Genomic DNA, 17,566 nt, shown 5'->3' on the forward strand with positions numbered 1-17,566 from the left:
AGGTGTAAACTATAGAATTCTACACCACAGAAATAAGTCATTTGGTCAATTGTACATAAGAACACAATAACATAAGAAATTGGAGCAGGAGTAGACCATTCCGCCCATCAAGCCTGCTACAGCGTTCAATATGCTCATGGCTGATCATTGACCTTAACTCCACTTTCCTGCCCTCGTACCCATGTCATTTGATTCCCTAAAAGACCAAAAGATTGTCTATCTCAACCTTTTCAATGATGGAACACCCACAAGCCTCCAGGCTGGGGAAACAAGCAGGAGTGGTAAGTGCTGTGGGGGACGGCCTCTGTTGGGCACAGGGTGCACTAACAGGAGGTACCCACCTCCCCAGGACCGCAACAAGGCTGCCGTGGTTCAACAGGTGACCACACCACATGGCATGGGCATCCCCACTGCTGATAAAATACCAGCAACGGCCATTCATTGGCCTCATAAGGGCCTCAATTGGCCCTAAGGCAGGTGAGCTGCCTGATGCCCCCTCTGCCTCTGTTACAATACTGGTGACAGGCGTAACATCCCCCACCAGCCACCCAATTTTACACCCCCTCAACACACACACACCATTCCCACCGCCCCCCCTACCCCCCACCACCCCACCCCCCCCCACCCCAACCCACCCGCTAGGAGAGGGGACATAAAATTCTGGCTTCCATCTACCCATTCCCCTTTATCTACCCTAATAGTTACATCCTCAAAATTCTCTAATAAAAGGTCAGACATGATTTCTCTCTCAGAAAACTGTATTGACTGTGTCCAATCATACTATGATTTCCTAACTGCCTTGTTATAAGTTTCTTATTATAAGACTCCAACATTTTCTTGATGACTGACATGAAGCTAACTGGCCTGTCGTTCCCTGTTTTCTCTCTCCCTCCTCTATTGAATTGCGGTGTTATATTTGCTAACTTCCAAAACACTGACACTGTTCTAGAATCTAGGGGATTTTGGAAAATCATAACCAGCATATCCACTACCTCTAGAGCAACTCTTTTAGAACCCTAAGATATAGGCCATCAGGCCTCCAATACTTTTGGAAGTTTTGGACTTTCCTGAAGAAGAGTCATACGGACTCAAAATGTTAACTCTGTCTTTCTCTCCACAGATGCTGATAGACCTGCTGAATTTTTCCAGCGTTTTCTGTTTTTGCTCCAATAATTTTTCCCTGTTTATAAGTAATTACATTAAGTTTCTCACCCTTATTAGCCTTTTGGTTACTCTTTCTTTCTGGTATGTAATTTATGTCTTCTATTGTTAAAACAGACACAAAATAATTATTCAACATCTCTCCATTTCCCTGTTCTCCATGATAATTTCTTGTGTCTCTGCCTTTAAGGGACCAATGTTTACTTTAGCTACTCTCCTTTTTATACACTCGTAGAAACTTTAAAATCTCTTTGAAGGAGCTATCCAATTAGTCCAACTCCACCCTGCTCTTTCCCCATAGCCCTGCATTTTTTTTCTTTTTTAAGCATTTAACTTTATATCTGAAAGTACTTTAGATAGGGCAAGAGCCATACTTACCTCTGGTGGGTTAGCAATTAATATTTGTTATTTCACCTTGCCATTAATTGTCAAATCACTTTTGTTTTATAATGAGCTAGCTCTGGCTAAGTAGAAAGACTTAGGCCAGGATTTTACGGCCCCTCATGACTGACGGGATATTACGGTCCTGCCGAACTGAATGGAGAACTAAATGGTTTGCTGCATCCACCGGGGGATACACGACCCTGCAGGGCCATTAAAATCCAGGCCTTAGATTTTATGAAATGCCTGATCCCTTCTCAGAGATATTCCCTCAAAGCCAATGAATGTATTAATTCTGAAGTGCAGTCACTAGTATGTGCTGAGAAGCAATAGTTCAATTGGCAATGTGAACGTGAGACGAAAAATATCAAGAATCTTGGAAAAGAAGGCTGATTTTTCAGCAAAGGATTGTTTCCCACAAAAGGTTTCTTTCCTTCTGGCTCTTCCTGAACACACCCACTGGGCTCTGTCATCCTCTGATTCCAGACCACGATTAAAGTTGAGGGGAAATAGACAAAATGCCGCAGATGCTGAAAGTCTGAAAGGGAACCAGGGAATGCTGGAAACACTCAATGGGCAGAATTTTTCTCTCATCAGGCGGGCGCACGGCTGACCCGAACAAGAGCAAAACAGTGTTCGAAGACGTCGGGTGAGTGTCCCGACATCATTGCGCACTCTGATATTTCGCTCAGCAGATGCACGTGAGAGGTGGCAGCACGCCCACAGGCAAATAAGAGGCCTATTGAGGCCCTTAATCAATTAATTAAATCTGATTTTTCACTGCCCGTCCAACCGTTCAGTTGGCGGGCAGGTGAAAAGACAAAGCGGCCTTTGGATTTTTTATGAAGTCTCATCCACGGGTTGGATGAGGTTTCCAACAGGAATTAAAAATAAAATTAAAATGTTGAAGTCTGATTTATGACATGTCCCTGCTCATGCGGCAGGGTCACATGAGGGAATGCGTTTTTAACATTTTTAAACGCTTTATTTATGTTTTTAAAAATCTTCAGCTCCCTGAGGCAGCTCCGTGCCTTCAGGGAGCTTTCACTGAGCGCGCACCCCCCCCCCCCCCCCACGCTCTCCCTCCTTCCGCCCCTGCCCCAACGGTGCTCATCGTTGCAGCGCGCAATTCACACTGGCTGGCCAATTATCGCGGTCGGGGTCCGATCACGGACAGCGGTCAGTTTCCCAACCACTCCAGGGCCCGCCCACAGTGTCCGCCCGATGAGGTAAAAGTCCTGCCCAATGGGTGAAAGGGCAGAGGAGTTAACAATAGTGCTCCTGGGTGTCTGCTTTGTGCAAATTGGCCGGTGCATTTCCTAAGTTGCAACAGTGATTCCACTGGCTGTAAAGCACTTTGAGATATCCTGAGCTTGTGAGAGGTAGGGAGATATATAATTAGCTTATTGAAAAATCATCCTGGCAGCAAGTACAAAAAAATGAGGTACAAATACAAATGAAACAGGTAATCATAATTCATAACACAGTTATAGACAATCATTAAAATAAACTGATGTATAAAATAATAAAAGGATTGCACAATTATGAACATTTCAGTTTACAAATAATTACAATATGTTGCAAAATGTATGTCTCCTTAATTTACAGAATAAAAATGCAAGGTCTACTGCACTTTGCATTATGCATTAAAGTCCATGGATCAAATTTTTTCACATCTGTTTATGGGATGTGGGCTTTGCTGGCTGGGCCAGCATTTATTGCCCATCCCTAATTCCCCTCGAGAAGGTTGAATTCATTAAATCCTCAATCATTTACATACTATTTATGAGTTTTATAAAGTAAGGGATTGGACTGTCTCTATTCGTTCTATATCTTATTTGTGGAGTGGTGTCTTTTCTCCTTAAATCCATAGCACATTTACTTTTATGTAGTTCTGGCAAGAGAAAGTGGCAATAGGATATGGGATTCAGGAGTATTTAAGCAAAGTCCAGACAGAGCTTATGCTGCCTTTCAGCAAGGGAACACATATTCAGTTGTTTGATTGTGTCAGAGTAGCTTTGGCACGTGTTACGGTGCTCATTTCAAAATACTTTTGAGCTTGTTTACATGCTCTTTGGTAAGTCCAGCATTCGAACTGGCACTGCGTATTCAACAATGGGCCTTAAGTTATTAAACACAGTGAATAGATCAGTTTGCAGTACATTGTGATGCCTGAGAAGACATCATATGTGAAGTCTTCCATATGCTCCCTTAAGTATTTCACATACTTGGCAATCCCATCTGAGATCACTTTGAATGTAGGTTCCTAATAGTTTAATGTCAGCTTGTTGCACAATCTGAGCATTGTCTAAATTGATGAGATGGTTGTGCATGAAACAATTCTTGAGAGTTTCACTTTTGGGGGTTCAATCTCAGGTGATTTGCTGTCACCCATTTGCTGAATGAAGTGATTTCCCCTTGTGTGTGAGATGCATTGCCTTGATTATGATAATCCAAAAGGGTCAGGTCATCCCCATATTTATAACGATGAATAGATGTGGCGATGTCTATACAGGCATTGTTTATGATGGCTTAAGTTATAGTAGGGCCTAACCTGGTTCCTTGTGAGACCCCAGTGTTTAGCATTATCCAACTGGAAGTACTTGATTCATATTGAATACTTTATTTTTGGCTGTTGAGAAAGTCCGAGATCCAGTGTACATACAACCGGCACACTCCGAATTGAAGGACAGTCAGGGACAGGAGAGATTATCATGGGGAAATGAGGAAATGGCAGAGATGTTGAATAAATATTTTGTGTTTGTCTTCACAGTAGAAGACTCAAATTACACACATGCATGTCTTTCTATCTTTAGTGGATTTGACAAACTTTTTCTAGCTTGCATTGAATCCCTAGCATTGCTTGTTTTTAATAAACTTCTTTCTTTCTTCTGCAGGTCTAGAAATGGCTTGGGTGCAGAGACCTTCAGAGAAGGTGCTCAGTGGCACAGAATTCAACGTGACCTATGCAGTAACGGTGTCAGATCAATTTTATCACTGGGCAGTGGCGAACAGCATCCTCTCTCATGCGTGGGTACTGCTTTCTCCCACAGTTATTTGTGTAGATGTTTGAATGGATATGATCATTGATCGCACAGCACTAGCTGGGAGCCACACGTGAAAGGGAACACAAATCACAGATACTGTCGCGCCACTTCTCTGTCACCTTCTACCTTTCTGGGTGATGCTCCCCACTGCATGATGGGTGAACTTGCCTCTTTCATGCCAACAGCTTGACGAGCTAATGCAGTATTCAAAAGGGTAGCTGAATTTCTTCCAGCGCTTCAACAAGTTAATGATTCATTTGGGAAAGTGCTACATTTAGTCCCTTCTGTGCTGCTATTGGTTCAAAAAAAAGACTTCCTAAAGAATTAAAATCTCCACTGCGAGGCAGTCATCCTCCCTCCATCTCTGTCACCATAGTTTTAATTCCATCTACACTCTTATCTTATAAATGGTCTTCAGAAAAGAACAAATAAAAAGAAGAAAGATTTATATTTATCGTGCACCTTTCATGACCACAGGACATCCCAAGCACTTTATAGCCAATGAAATACTTTTTAAAGTGTAGCCACTGTTCTAGTGTAAGAAATGTGGCAGCCAATTTGCACAAAGCAAACTCCTACAAACAGAAATGTGATAATTACCGGAAAATCTGTTTTTGTTGTGATGTCGTTTGAGGGATAAGTATTGGCCAAGACACTGGGTAGAACTCCTCCTGCCCTTCTTCAAAATAGTGACATGGGAGCTGTTATATACCTGAGAGGGCAGACAAGGCCACATTTTAATAGGTCACCCAAAATACAGCACCGCTGATAGTGCAGCAATCCCTCAGTACTGCACTGGAGCCTCAGCTCATGTGCTGGAGTGAATCCACAACTTTCTGACACAGGGATGAGAGTGTAACCAAGCCACAGCTGACACATTATTAACCTGCTCATTAAATAAATTAGTGACATTAAATGAAGAGTTTAAGTTGAGGGTGCCATCTGCTTGAGTTAGTAATAATTCTTATATTTATCTGGGAGGAAGTCACAAATTGGAGTGTGCATCTTATATGGAAGGGACACCTATATGTATTTTGTGTATATACGTAGATGTTATATGAAATTTGAGAGGAGATTTGATAGAGGTATTCAAAGTCATGAGGGGTATGGACACTGTAGATGGGAAGAAACTGTTCCCATTGGCAGAAGGATTGAGAGCCAGAGGGCACAGATTTAAAGTAATTGGCAAAAGAAGCAATAGCGGCATGAGGCAAAATTTTTTCACACTGCGAGTGGTTAAGGTCTAGAATGCACTGCCTGAGAATGTGATGCTTCAACCTAAGCATTCAAAAGGAAATTAGACTGTTATCTGAAAAGGAAGACAGTGCAGAGTTACGGGGAGAAAACGTGAGAATGGCACTAAATGAACTGCTCATTCAGAGAGCTGATGCAGACATGATGGGCAGAATGGCCTCACTTGGTGCTGCAGCAATTCTGTGATTCAATATGATGCTCCTCGCCTTTCAATTTCAGCTGTCACTTCCCTTCAGCTATCCTTGTAAACTCAGGCAGAAGAGGTGGAAAGCAAATTATGCTTCAATACCCTACTCTATCTCACAGCAACAACTGAATAAACCCTATCACTGGTAAATCAGGAATAGGAACAGGGAGGCTGCTAACACTCTGGTATAAAATTAACTTTAATGAGAGTAATTTGAGAGAGGCATTGATTGATTATACAGCATCCAAACAACTGCTGTAGTATGGTAAAGCACAAGAGGAGCAGATCAGATTCAATTTGTACATTCCATCTCCTCGTTATTGGCGGCAGTGTCTTCAGCAGCTGAGCCTCTCGACTCTGGAATTCCTTCCTTAAACCTTTCCGCCTCTCGCTGTCATTCTCTAAGATGCTCCTTAAAACCTACCTGTCCTAATATCACCTTCTGCAGCTCGGTGTAAAATTGTATCTGATTAGGCCCCCAGGAAGCATCTTGGGATGTTTTACTATGGTAAAAATGCTATATAAATGCAAGTTGTTGTTGTTTCGCAGAACTTGAGCCAATAAATCTGCACTTTGCACAGAGTAAAACAAAGTGGGTTTAAAGCTTACTATAGGTAGGTAATTAGCCATAGCCCATGAGGGACTGTAGGCATCTCTCTTGATTAGAAAGAGACAATTGGTTATATGGCTTGAGGGGCATCAGTCTGCACCAAGCATGGGGCAGGTGTGGAGGCAAGTCCTAAGTCAGCTGGATTGGGAACTGAACTGTGCTGTTAGATGTTATTCTGAACCACACACTAGCCAACTGAGCTAACACCAGCTCCCAAAGCTGGTTATAAATGAATTGTAAATTACAGATAATATACACTTAGAATTTCTGGGTGTCCAGTAGTATCAGAGAAGATACTTAAGGCTCTTCACTTCTCACTTGCAATATTAATTTTATCTTTAACATTCCCTGTATAAGGGAAGTAGGGTGCCATTGTGAATTAAACACTGAACTATCACCTTCTGAGACCTGTGTTCATAGGCATGTTAGATTGATAAGTTAAAGATCTCCTCTGTCAACTATCTATGAGGCTGCTCTGTGACCTGTGTCTTTGGGGTCTCGATCCAGTTTGCAATAGACATGGATCTCTAATATAAAACATCCCTAATTGCCAATGTCATACTAAAAAAGTCAAGGAAAATTGCACACTGGGTTGCTCAATAGTCCTTTATTGATGTAAATGCACATCATTTGGGAAGGGTGGTGGGAGCTTGCCCTGTACTTTACTGTGCTATAGTGACCCTGCAACTGCTTTAGGCTGGGTGTTTAATGAAAGGGTTCCATTCCCCACCATCTAGGACAAAACAGCCCACTTGACTGGCACCCAATCACCCACCTTAAATATTCACTCCCTCCATCACTGACGCACCGTAGCAGCAGTGTGTACCATCTACAAGATGTACTGCAGGAACTCACCAATGCTCCTTAAACTGCACCTTCAACTCACGACCTCTACCACCTGGAAGGGCAAGGGCAGTGGACACATGGGAACACCACCACCTGCAAGTTCCCCTCTAAGCCACACACCATCCTGACTTGGAAATATATCACCATTCCTTCACTGTCAGTGGGTCAAAATCATGGAACTCCCTACCTACACCAGCAGTTCAAGAAGGCGGCTCACCACCACCTTCTTTGTCATTAACTAAGTTCTATTTTTTAAAAATCTAGCAATCCAACTGAAGCTAAAGCTTTCTGTGAAGATATGGAGTGCCCCTCAGACTGGAAGAATGCAAATGAAGACAACTGCTGCGTGCATCATGCCAACATCCACTCCTGCCCACTCGCTTTTATGGTTAGTGATCAGATCTCTGCCTAGTCTGAGACTTTTTTGGGTAGGAATGTACTATATACAAATAGTCGTTGGTAGTACAGAACTTGAGTATTGCTGAAAAAGAGACTTGCTGTCAAAGCTTTTTGTCTTGCACTCATCAGGACAGATGTAAGAATGCCAAACTTCAAAAGGAGCAACAATTTATACAGCATGAGAAAAGGGCGCTGATTGGATGGCAAGTCAACTCTGATTCATCCCCATGTCAATGCCTCGACCAATCAGAGTCACCTTGCCAACCAATCAACACTCTTATCTCATGCAGCATAAATTATTGCTCCCTTTGTATTTGACATTCTTGCATTTGTCCTGATGAGTGCAAGATGAAAAGCTTCAACAGCATGCCTCGTTTTTCTGCAGCATATGCAAATTATTGAACTTTCACTTCTGTGTCCCTTACTTGCAATGGGAACAGTGTAGTCGGCAGATCAGTGACCTGTTCTCTATATTCGAGCTGAATAAATCAAAGTTATTGCATAGCGCTGATGTTTAACTTACATTTATTTTCTTCAATGAAGGTGAAAGGGGGGATTTGTGGACCGTGGATCCCTGATGATGGCCAGATAGTTACCCACACAATATCTACAGCAGGAAAAATCAGTCAAATAAATTGGACTGCCAAGGTAACTTAGGAACATGTGAAGGTATGAACAATGATGGACATGAAAAGATCCCCTGGCCTTAGTGAGGAAAGTTTGCCAGAATGGTACAAGGGAGGTTGGGGTGGTTGGTTGGGGGGGTGGTGGGGGGGATGGTTTCACATTTGTGGAGAGAATGGAGAACTGGGATGGTTCTCCTTCAAGGGGAGATTTAATTTTGGCGTTCAAAATCATGAGGGGTTTTTGATGGAGTAAATGGGGAAAAACTGTTTCCACTGGTAGGATGGTCAGTCAGCAGAGGAAAAAAGATTAAAGGTGATTAGTGTAAGAACCAGAGGCGAGATAAGGAATTTTTTATAGCTCAGTGAGTTGTTAGGATCTGGGATGCACAGACTGAATGTAGTGGAAGCAGATTCAATAATGATTTTCAAAAGGGAATGGGATGAACACTTGAAGAAAAATATTTGCAGTGTGAGAGGAAAATTGTTGGGGAGTAGGTTTGATTTGATAACTCTTTCAAAGAGCTGGCACAGGCAAGATGGCCTGAATGGTCTCCTTCTGAGCTCTATCATTCTATGATTCCATGGTCCATCTAGCCTATCGTACAGAATCGTTATATCCTGTGTATCATGTTGCATACTCTGCAGCCCATGTGATATCCTGGGTATGATCTCTCAACGAATCAAGGGATATGGGGAGTGGGTGGGAAATTTTAGCTAAGGCCTGTGATCAGCCATAATTGTATTGAATGGAAGAACAGAATCGAGGGACTGAGTGGTCTACTACAGCTCCTATCTCTTATGTTCTTGAATCAGTTTTAAAAACCCAGGCAAATTTGTGGGAAAAAAATTGTCGGAAATTCCTCATTGGTGCCCCCAGCCAATCAAAATACATTTTTGTTTGAAAGCAGATAAATATATATTAGCGGCCATCCTGTCATGGGAAGGCAGGACAAAATGGAGCCAGGGATAATTGGACGAATGAAGGTGAAATCCAGTACACCTTTTAAAGCCACACATTCTGGGTTGGAAAATGTGCAGGTTAGTTGCATTCTGCTAAACTCTATGGGGGTCGGGCAGGAGAGACCACAAGAAACAAGCCTTTGGCAGGCAGGGAAAGCATATAGGGCTGTCCACCTTCCATCAGAAGAGGGTGCATCGCGTGACATCATGTAGAAGGTCAGCAGGGTGAGGGATAGCTGTTGGAAAAATCAAGATCATGGGAGCTCCCATGGCCTATATATTTTGAGGCTAAAACAGCTTTGCTAGAGCCAATGTACATGAGAACCATGTAAATTGAAGCTCCTGACTACAAACTGTTCTCAATGGGGCTAAGAGGTAGAGCAAGGGTATAGAGTCCCATCGAGGAAGAAACTTCAGCTGAATTTATGCTGCAACTTTTGTGGTGGTGAAACTATTTTAGACCATCCCAACAGCAACAATTTGCATTTATGCAGCACCCTTGACATTGTAAATATCCCCAAGAGGTTTCACAGGAGCATTATCAAGCAAGAATTGACATCCAAGTCACATAGGGAGACAGCGGGATAGATGGTCAAAAGCTTGGTCAAAAAGTAAGCTTTAGTACCTTAAAGGGTGAAAGGCAGGAAGAGAGTTTACAGGGGCATCTCCAGAGCTAAGGGGGCCAAGCATGAATGTTGGCATGATGAAAACCGGGGATGGGCAAAAGGCCAGGATTGGAGGAGCGCAGCTATCTCGGAGGATTTCGGGCTGTGAGAGGCTATGGAGACAGAGAGGGGCGAGGCCATGGAGGGATTTGAAAACAAGTATGTGAACCCCCAGTTCGCACAACCCTGTTCTGACACATCATATGGAAAATAACAGGGCTCTGATTTTATAAAATATTCAAGTGAACCTCCAATGTACTTGTTAAACATAGCTGGCATGGTTATAAATGGTTAGATAGCACTGATGATCTGAGTAGGTGCAGTAGTGTCTGAGCCAGGAGGTAGAAGTGAGGAATAATAAACACAATAATGTTAGAAATGCTCAGAAGATCAGGCAGCAACTGTGGAGAGAGCAACAGGGTTAACAAGGAACAATTGTAACCTCATGTGCTGGCGGGAATCCTACAGGATTTTGGGGTTGGTGGGGGTGAATGCCGGTTTCACATCATGTCCAATATTCTTGGGGGGAGACAGTGGTGTAGTGGTAATGTCACTAGCCTGGTAAATCCAGAGACCCAGGCTAATGCTTTGGGGATTATGAGTTCAAATCCAACCATGGCAGCTGTGAATTCAATCTGCAATTGAAAGCTAGTCTCAATAATGGTGACCACAGGGCCATCATTGATTGTTGTAAAAACCCATCTGGTTCACTAATGTCCTTTAGGGAAGGAAACCTGCCCTCCTTACCTGGTCTGGACCACATGTGAACCCAGATCCATAGTGATGTGGTTGACTCTTAACTGCCCTCTGAAATGGCCTAGCAAGCCACTCAGTTCAAGGCTGAATGTGCAATAAATGCTGGGCTAGCCAGCAATGCCTACATCTCAATTTGTCTTGACTGATTTCAATGGATGAGGTCCCACCAGGTTTGTATCTGATCACATCAGCTTCCTATCTGCTAAAATTGCCTTATTAACATTTCAGGTCAATGCATATTCATTGCCTTTCATGTGTTCACTGCATCATAGAGCTATTCTTCCAAATGTGGTCCCCAGCAGATTGAGGCATCTGAACAAATCAATCAATGTCCCATTTCCTTTTAAATTTCAAACAGTTGCGACTTCCATGGTGCTCTGATTGCACCCAATCTGGTTTGGTCTGAAACAGAGCCTGGTTAGTATTTGGGGTGGGAGACAGTCAGGGCAGGAATACCAAGCACCGCTGTCTATTGAGCCCTTTCAGAACTGAGGGTTTGAGCGCACACTGAGCATCAACAATAATATTATTAATTAAGTTTATCAGACCCCTTTGTGTTTTTTCTCGTTAAGTTCTTTAGTGGTTGTGTCCCTTTAATAGTGGGGTACAATTATATTTGGTTGATAGCATCAGGAGAAACCAGTTATTTTAGAAAGGGAATACAATCATCAACGTGTAATACAGTGACTATACTGATCGTATTTTCTGGTGTTTTCTGATTGTAGGTGGTCCTTGTCCATCTCGGTGTAACCTCCTTAATAGCTCATGTAAAGGTGGGTCGAATGCAAGCTGCATTGGAAGCTAAAACCACCGTGTTACCTGCAAGAGGTAATTCAGACTAAAATGCACTAAGCATCAGTGTAAGAATTGATCCGAAAAGCACTGCAAGATTGGAATAATTTTACAGGGACCATGCCATCTCAATTGGTTGACCCCTCTTTCTTGTAAATGCCATGGGCTGAGTTTCATCTATAGGCCTAAGACAACCCTAATTTGGTTTGCACTGCTTTAAGACCCCACCTGAGGGAGTGCTACTCTGTCAGAGGTGCCACCTTTTGGGGGGAAATATCAGAGTGAGGCTGCGTCTGCCCTCTCAAGGAGACATAAAAGAACCCATGGTCGCTATTTCAAAAAAGGCTCCTGGTCAATATTTACCCTTTAGCCAACACCACGAAAGAAACAGATGATTTGTCCATTCTCACACTGTTTTTTGTGGGATCCTGCTACTCCAAATTAGCTGCTGTATTTCCCTACGTCGCAAGCGTAACTATTCTCCTGAACGTGCTTCATTGGCTATAAAACACTTCAGAACGTCCTGAGGTTGTGAAACATTCTGTATCATTCAAGCCTCTTCAGCCTTTGTAACTATGGCTCTCCTATGTGCCTCTGTGACTCCCTTAGCACACAAAATAAACATTGCAGATCCTTCCTGATGAAATTGTGAGTATCTTTCACTCCCAACGACCTCTGTAGATATCTGGAGAATGATGGTCATTTTGAATAGCCAAACTGTCAATAAAAGATAATATAAAATACAATCTAAAGGATAGCTACTAACGAATCCAATTGGATATTCAAGAGAAAGAAACTTCTTTATCCAGAGAGTGGTGAGAATGTCGAGGAGAATTGCATTGATGTGTTTAAGGGGAAACATGAAAATTACATTCAGGAGAAAAGGATAGAAGGAGATGCTTAGATGAAGCTCATGTGGAACATAAACGCTAGCATGGACCAAATGGCCTGTTCCTGTGTTGTAACTTATCTGAAATATGTGATGGATTGACAAGCACTGTAGTAGCGTACTAATAGCATCTTTCTATTTCTCTGTCGAGTGTGTGGAGATGATAACTGTGATGAAGATGAAACGTGCTCCACTTGTCCGGCAGATTGCGGTGACTGCACTGCAACCATCAAAATTGCCATCAGTTTCCCCATCTCACTGGCATGCGCTGGCTTCATCCTTACCATGGTGGTAGGCGTCTTTCTGATGTTCTCCGCAACTTTCTACCCATTTTCACTAAACGAGATACAAACATAATAGATCTTAACATGGAATATGCAGCATCATCAGACCTTTCCTTTTTCTTTTATCTCAGTGGTTTCAGTACCAGAAGCAGAAGATGTTGTGGGATGAAAGTTGGATAATTGACTTCAATCAAATTAAGCAAGGTTTGTACGTTTCTGTGAAGCTAATAGCTGTAGACATAAGTTTGATGGATCATTTATTGGGTTCTTTCTTGCTATTTGCACACATTTAAATTGGTAATGCCAGTTGTACATAATATATGAAGGCACAGATATGTGGATTTTTGTTTACAGCCAAAGCCTGACTGCAGTCGTTCCATGATGATATTCCAGAACATAAACTGCCTTTCTCTTAACTGCAGCGGAAGATCAGCTAGCCACAAAATTCAGAAGAACACTTGCTCTGCACAAATAAAACTGCCTGTCAAGCATGCACTGTAAACAATCCCACAGGATGTTTGCATTTGAATTGAATTCTGTGACACTTTGCTCTGGTCCGAAAACTTTGTTGCTGTGGTATTGTCAATTTGCATCAATTGGGTTGCTCCTGTAACTCCAGTGTTCTTGGAGTGGGATCTACCATATCTCCAACTCAGTATCTCTCTCAAACTCAGTAACTTGGAGCTCAAACAAATTTGCGTGGAGATACTTGAGGCATGATCCCTGGATAGTTATGGCTCTCATGCAAGTTCCACAATGCAATAGTTTCCGTTGTCCTAACATAATAAATTAATTCAAAGAAAATTCCAAAAATGAAAGTTATTTTGAGCTTTTGTAACAGAGCTTAGATGGTACAATGTTCTGCCGTAGATCTGCCTGTTCATGATAGTGTGAATGAAAGAGTCAGGAGATGAAGAGTTAAAAACAAAGAATGAAACCCTCCATGAGTTTGAGGAAGGCTCCCATACTCTAACTCCCAATTCCCTCTATTCCCCTAGCCCAGAAACTCCAGTGCCTTTTCCTCATGAACAAGGAACAGAAAGAACATGGAAAACGATGTGTGTTGCTTAGCACAGATTATATGAACCTATGAAACTGTAATAAACAGGCACCTTGAGTCAAGAATTGGGGAATAGGACGTACGTACATACATACGCACAACTTAGAAGCAGGAGTAGACCACTCGGCCCTTCGAGCCTGCTCCACTGATCAATAAGATCTGATTGTAACCTCAACTCCACATTCCTGCCTACCCCGATAACTGTTCACCCCCTTGCTTATCACGAATCTATCTAGTTCTTCCTTAAAGATATTCAAAGACTCTGCTTCCACCGCCTTTTGAGGAAGAGAGTTCCAAAGACTCACGACCCTCTGAGAGAAAAATATTCTCCTCATCTCTGTGTTAAACGAGTGACACCTTATTTTTAAACTGTGACTCCCTAGTCCTAGATTCTTCAACAAGAGGAAACATCCTCTCCACTTCCATCCTGTCAAGACCCCTCAAGATCTTAAAGGTTTCAATCAAGTCGCTTCTTACTCTTCTAAATTCCAGTGGAAACAAGCCTAGCCTGTTCAACCTTTCCTCATAAGACAACCTGCCCAATCCAGGTATTAGTCTATTAAACCTTCTCTGAACTGCTTCTAACACATTTCCATCCTTCCTTCAATAAAGAGACTAATACTGTACACAGTACTCTAGATGTGGTCTCACCAATGCGCTGTATAACTTAAGTTTAACCTCCCTACTCTTGCGTTCAATTCCCCTCATAATAAACAATAACATTCTATTAGCTTTCCTAATTACTTGCTGTACCTACACACTAAGCTTTTGTGATTCATGCACCAGGACACCCAGATCCCGCTGCATCTCAGAGCTCTGCAATCTCTCACCATTTAAGTAATGTGCTTCTTTTTTATTCTTCCTGCTAAAATTAACAATTTCACATTTTCCCACATTATACTCCATTTGCCAGGTCTTTACCCACTCACCTAACCTATCGCTATCCTTTTGTAGCCTCCTTATGTCCTCTTCACAACTTACTTTCCTACCTATATTTGTATCATCAGCAAATTTAGCAACCAAAACTTTGGTCCCTTCATCCAAATCATTTATATAAATTGTAAAGAGTTGAGGCCCCAGCACTGATCTCTGTGGCTTGCCAATCAGAAAATGAAATATTTATGCTTATTCCCTGTTTCCTATTAACTAGCCAATCTTAAATCCATGCCAATATGTTACCCCCTATACTTTGAGCTTTTATTTCCGCAATAACCTTTGATGTGGCACTTTATCAAATACCTTCTGGAAATCTAAGTACAGTACATCCACCAGTTCCCCTTTATCCACAGCAAATGTTACTTCTTCAAAGAACTCCAATAAATTGGTTAAACATGATTTCCCTTTCACAAAACCATGTTGACTCTGCCTGATTACTTTGAATTTATCTAAGTGTTCTGTTATAATGTCTTTAATAATGGCTTCTAATATTTTCCCTATGGCAGATATTAAGCTAACTGACTATAGTGTCCTACTTTCTGTCTCCCTCCCTTTTTGAATAAGGAGTTACATTGGCTATTTTCCAACCCAATGAAACCTTCCCTGAATCTAGTGAATTTTTGAAAATTCAATGGAGTAAGACATTCAGCCCTTCAAGCCTGTTCAATGAGATCATAGCTGATCTGTATCCTAACTCCTTGGTTCCTGGGTTGGTAGGATGTTTGGTGTTTGTTGCTTGTAACATTTAACACACATCTAAGCATATTCATTCGTGTGACAGCAATACTGAGTGCATCAGAACTGTATTGTTGACACTGAGGAGCGTATGTTGTGTGTTCTATTTGCACAACATTATTTTCATGATTGGAAGATGTAGCAACAGGCAAAATAATGATCAAACCTTCAATGACTATTGTAACCCATCCTATTCAGTATCTTCCTGGATTATTCAGTTAGGGAAAATGGTGGCGTAATGATAATATCACTGGACTAGTAATCCAGCAGACCCAGGCAAATGCTCAAGGGACATGGGTCCAAATCCCACCATGGCAGCTGGTGGTGTTTAAATTCAATTAATAAAATCTGGAATTGAAAGCTAGCCTCACTAATGGTGACCATGAAACTGTCATTATAAAAACCCATCCGGTTCACCAATGTCCTTTAGGGAAGGAAATCTGCCGTCCTTACCTGGTCTGGCCTACATGTGACTCCAGGTACACAGCAATGTGGTTGACTCTTAATTGTGCTCTGAACTGGCCTAGGAAGCCACTCACTTCAAGAGTAATTAGGGATGAGCAACAAATGCTGGCCTTGCCAGTGACTTCCATGTCCCATGAAAGATTAAATTAATTCCTGGAGTATAGAAAATGTCAAATTGAGTTTTCTCAAAGCTCTGCTGCCCATATCTTAACTCACAGTAATTCCTTTTCACCCATGATCCTGTGTTCACTGATCTACATTTGTTTCCAGTCCAGCAACGTTTCAATTTAAAATTCTCATCCTTGTTTCCAAATCCCTCCATGGCCTCACCCCTCCCTATCTCTGTAATGTCCTCCAGCCCCACAACCCTCCGAGATATCTGCACTCCTCTAATTCTGGCCTCTCCACATCCCCGATTTCTGTTGCCCCACTATTGTTGGCTGTGACTTCAGTTGCCTGGGCCCTAAGATCTGGAATTCCCTCCCTAAACCTCCCTGCCTCGCGACCTCTCTCTCTTCCTTTAGGACACTCCTTAAAATCTACCTCTTTGATTAAGCTTTTGTTCATCTGACCTAATATCTCCTTATGTGGCTCAGTGTCAGATTTTGAATGATAACACTCCAGTGAAGTGCCTTTGGACATTTTACTATGTTAAGGATGCTATATAAATGCAAGCGGTTGTTGTTGTAAATTTTAACAGGACCACAACAAGCGACATATATGTTAGCAATGACAAGCTATGTGCTAATGTCAGCTATGGTTTAGTGGGTAGCATTCTTGCCCCTGAGCTAGAAGGTTGTGAGTTCACATCCCATTCCAAAGACCTGAGTACATGATCTGAGTTGATGCTCCAATTCTGTCAGATGTGATTGGATGTTTAAACTGAAGTCCTGCTGTCCTCTCAGGTGGATGTAAAGGATCCAACGACACGATTTTGAAGAGCAGGGGGGAGATATCCCCAATGTCCTGGCCAATAGTTGCCCCAGGTGATAATTTTATTTCTTTGTCGTTTGTGGGAGCTTTCTTTGCACAAATTGGCTGCCTCATTTCCCACATTACAACTTCAAGAAGTATTTGAATGGCTGTAAAGCACTTTAGAACCCCCTGAAGCTATGAATGGTGCTATATAAATGCAAGTCTGTTTTTTTCTTTCTTTCATACCTTTCTTTTCAAAAAACACTGTCCAATTTCATATAGCTAACTGACAAAACCAATGGAACATAGGAGCAGGAGAAAGCCATTCGGCTCCTGAAGCTCACTCCATCCTGCTCTGCTCAGTACAGTGAGACGAATACCTGAAGGCTTTGTGTCTAATCCAAGCCAGCCTTCTTGATGTGATATTTTTGAACTCTCTTGCAGATCATACCATGATGGGTAGCATGGTCAGTGTTCCAAATGGAGCCAGTGATTCCAATGCCAGCTGTATGACCACAGTGAGCTCTTGTACTGGAGCTCTCAATGCATCCAGGAAACAGCATTTTACCCAGACGGGCATATTGTAAGTGAAGTGAAT

The 17,566-nt window shown here is 42.2% G+C and overlaps 1 protein-coding gene across 4 annotated transcripts in view; it reads left to right on the top strand.

Annotated features, from left to right (window-relative positions):
- LOC121276896 (atrial natriuretic peptide receptor 1) overlaps positions 1-17,566 on the top strand; it is a 55,869-nt gene that overhangs the window by 5,139 nt on the left and 33,164 nt on the right. For all 4 annotated transcript variants that reach the window (XM_041185512.1, XM_041185514.1, XM_041185516.1 and 1 more), the window contains exons 3-9: positions 4,440-4,572; positions 7,751-7,874; positions 8,429-8,533; positions 11,618-11,720; positions 12,725-12,864; positions 12,989-13,061; positions 17,413-17,551. In XM_041185512.1, the coding sequence (XP_041041446.1) occupies positions 4,440-4,572; positions 7,751-7,874; positions 8,429-8,533; positions 11,618-11,720; positions 12,725-12,864; positions 12,989-13,061; positions 17,413-17,551 (817 nt within the window). The remainder of the gene's footprint in view (positions 1-4,439; positions 4,573-7,750; positions 7,875-8,428; positions 8,534-11,617; positions 11,721-12,724; positions 12,865-12,988; positions 13,062-17,412; positions 17,552-17,566) is intronic.

Source organism: Carcharodon carcharias, chromosome 4 (genome assembly GCF_017639515.1).
Source record: "Carcharodon carcharias isolate sCarCar2 chromosome 4, sCarCar2.pri, whole genome shotgun sequence".
NCBI classification, from domain to species: Eukaryota; Metazoa; Chordata; class Chondrichthyes; order Lamniformes; family Lamnidae; genus Carcharodon; species Carcharodon carcharias.